Genomic DNA, 4,354 nt, shown 5'->3' with positions numbered 1-4,354 from the left:
TGATCCCTGCTACCTCCCCTCCCTGCTACCTCCCCTCCCTGCTACCTCCCCTCCCTGCTACCTCCCTTCCCTGCTACCTCCCTTCCCTGCTACCTCCCCTTCCCTGCTACCTCCCTTCCCTGCTACCTCCCCCTCCCTGCTACCTCCCCTCCCTGCTACCTCCCCTCCCTGCTACCTCCCCTTCCCTGCTACCTCCACCTCCCTGCTACCTCCCCTTCCCTGCTACCTCCCCTTCCCTGCTACAGTTAGCATCCGAAGTGAGTCAGGACACCCACTGAGGCCTGTCTTCTTGGGGAACAAGGATCCATAAGAAACTGCTCTACAGTCAACTGTGACTAGGCCACTGGGGAACATCAGTCCTGAAAAGCACCCCAGGGCCTTCCCTGGGGGTGACCCGCCCACACCTGTGAGGACATGACCAAAGTCACCAGCCCACAAGGCCAGAGCAAGGGCAAGAAACACGGAGGAAGCTGGCCAGTCCGCCCCTGGCATTCAAACCCCACCAGATGGAAGCAAGCCCAGGGTCTAGGCCAGGACCGCCCATCTGTAAGTTCTGCCTGTCGCCAGACCTCGGCCCTGAGCAGAAGTGAATGGAAGAGACAGGGCTTGGTGCTTCAGCTGCGCCCACGTGGGCCCCTTCTGCTGTTACCAATGTGACCACTACACCAAACGACTCAGTAAAAACTGCAAACGCCACCCACAGATGGTGCGGAGATGAGTCAGGGGTTTGGGAGGAACACCTTTGGAAGCTGGGAAGCCTTTAGGACCGTCTCCCTAGTGACAGGCCTACACACCACTTGTTGATCTGTGAACGGCATCTTGGCTGGTCTGATTCAGAAACTGTCCCCCATCCCCACCCCGCCCCACCACCCCAGGTGGCCAACCTACACCATGCCTGGCACTTCTCATCCCAGGCTGCGCTGCTTCAGCCCTGCCGCTCTATAGCACGTCCTCACACATACACCAAGAACTGAGAAAGATCCAAGTAAGAGACTCCCCACAAAACTCCAAATCACCACCAGTACATTTATTTGAGGAAGAAACGGTCCAATCGTATCAGGGACTTTTAAACTGGGTAGGACTAGAGGCACTGACCTGCCTAACTTCTGAGTGTTCACAAGTGCACAGGGACCCATTAAGCAGGTGCGCACTCGATGAGGGACTCATTCTGAGCAGCCACGTGATTTCCCTTTCAGAAGGTGCTGCCTTCCCATCGGGAAGTAGTGTTGAGAAAACAAAGGCAGAATCAGCCACAGCTTCTAGCACAGGCCTGGGCATGATGGTGGGTGGCCTCATGGCAGGGGATCACGCCCTATTTACAAGCAGGAGAGCCGTGCTCCCAGCTGAGCTGCAGGGGGAGCTGGGGCTGACTGGGGTGAGTGGGGTGGGACCTGACCTCAAGAGCCTTTTCCCATCCGACCTGGGCCTCTGCAGCCTTCTGACCCGCAACAAGCAGACCTGGTACAAGTGCGAAGCAAGGGGATTCTGCAGCATTCTCCAGCCCCGCCCCACCTCCCCCAGGCCTAACAGGTGACCGGGCCCTGGGTGCAGCCTCACCCCACTCAACCCCGCTTCTGGACAGACACAGGGCAAACATGGACGCCGAAGCGCAGCTGGGCTGCAGCACATCTAGGTGTTGCTGGGTTGGAGTCGTCTTACAAGGGCCCGAGCTGGTCAGGCCCCACCCACGGTGGCCAGGCTGAGGGCCAGGCTGAGCCGCGGCTTTTAGTGATTCAGGTTACTCCAGGGCAAAGGACGATCCTGATGACACCCGGCGGAAAAGGAGGCTGGAGCCGCGGAAGAGCTGGCCCTGGATGGGAAGGAACAGTCGGGTCAGTGAGGAGGAGGCCGTCTTTCACATCTTGCCCCGAGCTAGGCCATTGTGAGGCAAAGAAGGGCCCAGCAGCTCAGAGCTCAGGGCCAAGGCTGCATTCCTGAAGGGCAAGGTCACAACCTGCCCTGTGCTGAAGTGGTTCACTGGCCACTTCATGCCACAGGGTGACTTCATGCCACAGGGTGTCCACTGTTGATGGGCTACTAAGTCGGCACCCCCCAAAGAGGAGCATCCTTCTGGCTTCAGAGCCCAAGTGGTCCAGGGCTCCTCCACTCCCCACAGGACGTGACGCACAGGGAACGCACTGGGTCACTGGGAAGAACTGCACCCAGCTCTGGCCTCCCTCCCCGCTCCCATCTGTCCTCTCGCTGACCCGAGGTCAGCCCGTGCGCGGCCTCTCCCCAGGCACTGCCCCATTCACAAGGCAAATCCAGGCTAGGAAGGCAAGGATCTGCCCTAGACACCAGAAGCCTTGACTTGGGGGCCCAAGGGCTCCAGCCAGTAGGAAGGCGCTGGGACAACACCAAATCCCAAGCCTGCCCCCTCACTAGGCTCAGCACGTGGCCCAGGTCCACCCTCAGGCTCTCCTGGGCACCAGGGTGTCCGCGGGAGGGCTCATGGCCCAACCCCACGGCTCCATCTCCAGCGTCTCATCGAGGGGTCAGACAGTGTGTGCCACCTACCCTCACACTTGATCTAGTCTCTAAGAGCTGAAGAAAAGGGGACTTTTTCTGACGTAAATTTTTAAGTGAGCTCAGATCTAACTACCTCAAATCCTAAAATGAAGTGAAAAGTCAATTTAAATGTCTTAAACCAAGTCTAAATTTACATTCTCTTTATCCTCAGCAAACACTGGATTCCATGGCAACCCCTTATCTTTCCACGCAGTGAAGCACCCACAGAGCTCACCTGCATGCTCAGGTACTTCCAGCAGTGAATCCAGGACTTGAACACGGGGGAGTAGGGAGGGAGCCCGGCCTGCAACCTGCCAGGGAAGGGGAGCATGTGAGACCCAGAGAGCCCGGGAGGTGATCACCAAGGAAAGGCCTGGAACTGCCACTACCCACATCTGAACCAGTCGCCCCAAAGGGTGTGGTGAACCCAGAGGAGTCAGAGTGCCAGGCGGATGTCAGGCCCAGATGGGAGGGGGCAGAGCGCTGGATGGGCTCAGCTGGGTGCCCCCAGCAGCCTTGGCAGAGTGCCTGGTGGAGGGGCGCACACCTACCCACAGTTGTTCACAGCCATGAGGTCACCGACCAGCAGGAAGGGGTAGGTCAGCATGCTCACTGCAATCTGAAACCCAGGGAGACCTGCGTGTCAGTGACCCCTCGCCAGCCCCACCTGGGCCCAGGGAGCAGAGGCACACTGTGCCGACATCCTACACCACGGCCGGCCCCCAGCCACCACCAGAGCCTCCCCCCCAAGCCCCTCCCAGGCCCATGGGGCAGTGGGAAGGGTGGTGACTTGACTTACCCCCATCACAAACTTGGTGTAGCTGCGGATGGCCAGGGCCTGGCTGAACTGAGGAGACAGAAAGGAAGACCGGTTTGCCACAGATACCTCAGGATGCACACGCCACACACACAGATCCCTGCCACGCTGCCTGGTCCTGGCCTTTCACCCCAACCCACCCTGGCCTCAACACCCCTGTGCACACTGCGTTCCTTTCGGGGCCTGCCAGCAGCTTCGTGGTCTTGGAGCAGAGCCAGGAGATCTGGGAGGCAGGAGGGGGACAGCCAGACGAAGGGATTCCCGTGGCCCCACTGGGGACGGTGAGGAGTGAAGGCCAGGCAAGGGGATCCCCGGCTGCTGGTCTGTGCAACCCACTGAGCTGTGAGCTCCGAGGGCTTGGCCAGTGTCTGAGGCTTGGCACACAGTGCTCAGGAAGTGTTCGCCGACTAGAAGAGCCAGCCACCTGAACTACCAGGCACAAAATCCGTCCTAGAGCAAAATGGGGGGAAGCCTGGGCCCAGGAGAGGGGACTAACTATCCTTCAGCAGCCTGTGGCACAGCCATCCCACCAGATGGATGCCCTGCACCCCTGGGTGCTGGTCTGCTCAGCCCTCTGCCCAAGTGGCAGCTTCATCTTAGCCTTTAAGCCACACAGAAAAGCACTTAAAAGTACTTTCAACAGAGCTGACTGCTGTTGTTGGAGGCTAAATGCAGCAGGCCCTGGTCAAACACCTGCCCACCTAGACAAGAGGGAACCAATCATAGTGGGCTAACCCCCTCCACCCCAGCTGTCCCAGCCTGAAACTCTCTGATGACAGCAGCTCCCCCACCCACGAGGCCCCTGAGAAAGGGCAGGGCCATGGCTTCTGTAACTGTAGATGGAAGCTGGTCTCTGCAGAGCCTGTGAATTTGCTCACTTTGAAAGGCCACTAAGACACCTACCCAGGCCGACAATTTCCCTGAGCAGAGGCTCTCAGTGGGGGCGGGGCTCCTCGCCAGACACATGCCCAGACACACACAGAACTGCCCAGACAGACACATGGAGACTATGACACCCTCCGCCCCCGC

The 4,354-nt window shown here is 59.2% G+C and overlaps 1 protein-coding gene across 1 annotated transcript in view; it reads right to left on the bottom strand.

The window, feature by feature from the left end:
• Nucleotides 1-1,006: 1,006 nt before the first annotated feature.
• MTCH1 (mitochondrial carrier 1) overlaps nt 1,007-4,354 on the bottom strand; it is a 16,619-nt gene continuing 13,271 nt past the window's right edge. Inside the window, exons 9-12 of the mRNA XM_015571876.1 lie at nt 3,308-3,355; nt 3,060-3,127; nt 2,744-2,819; nt 1,007-1,810 (exon numbers count right to left, since the gene is read on the bottom strand). Coding sequence (XP_015427362.1) covers nt 1,739-1,810; nt 2,744-2,819; nt 3,060-3,127; nt 3,308-3,355 — 264 coding nt within the window. The 3' untranslated portion in view covers nt 1,007-1,738. The remainder of the gene's footprint in view (nt 1,811-2,743; nt 2,820-3,059; nt 3,128-3,307; nt 3,356-4,354) is intronic.

Source organism: Myotis davidii, unplaced genomic scaffold, assembly GCF_000327345.1.
Source record: "Myotis davidii unplaced genomic scaffold, ASM32734v1 scaffold289, whole genome shotgun sequence".
NCBI lineage: Eukaryota > Metazoa > Chordata > Mammalia > Chiroptera > Vespertilionidae > Myotis > Myotis davidii.
Note: the sequence above shows the minus strand (reverse complement) of the source record. Positions and strands in the feature narration are given on the sequence as shown.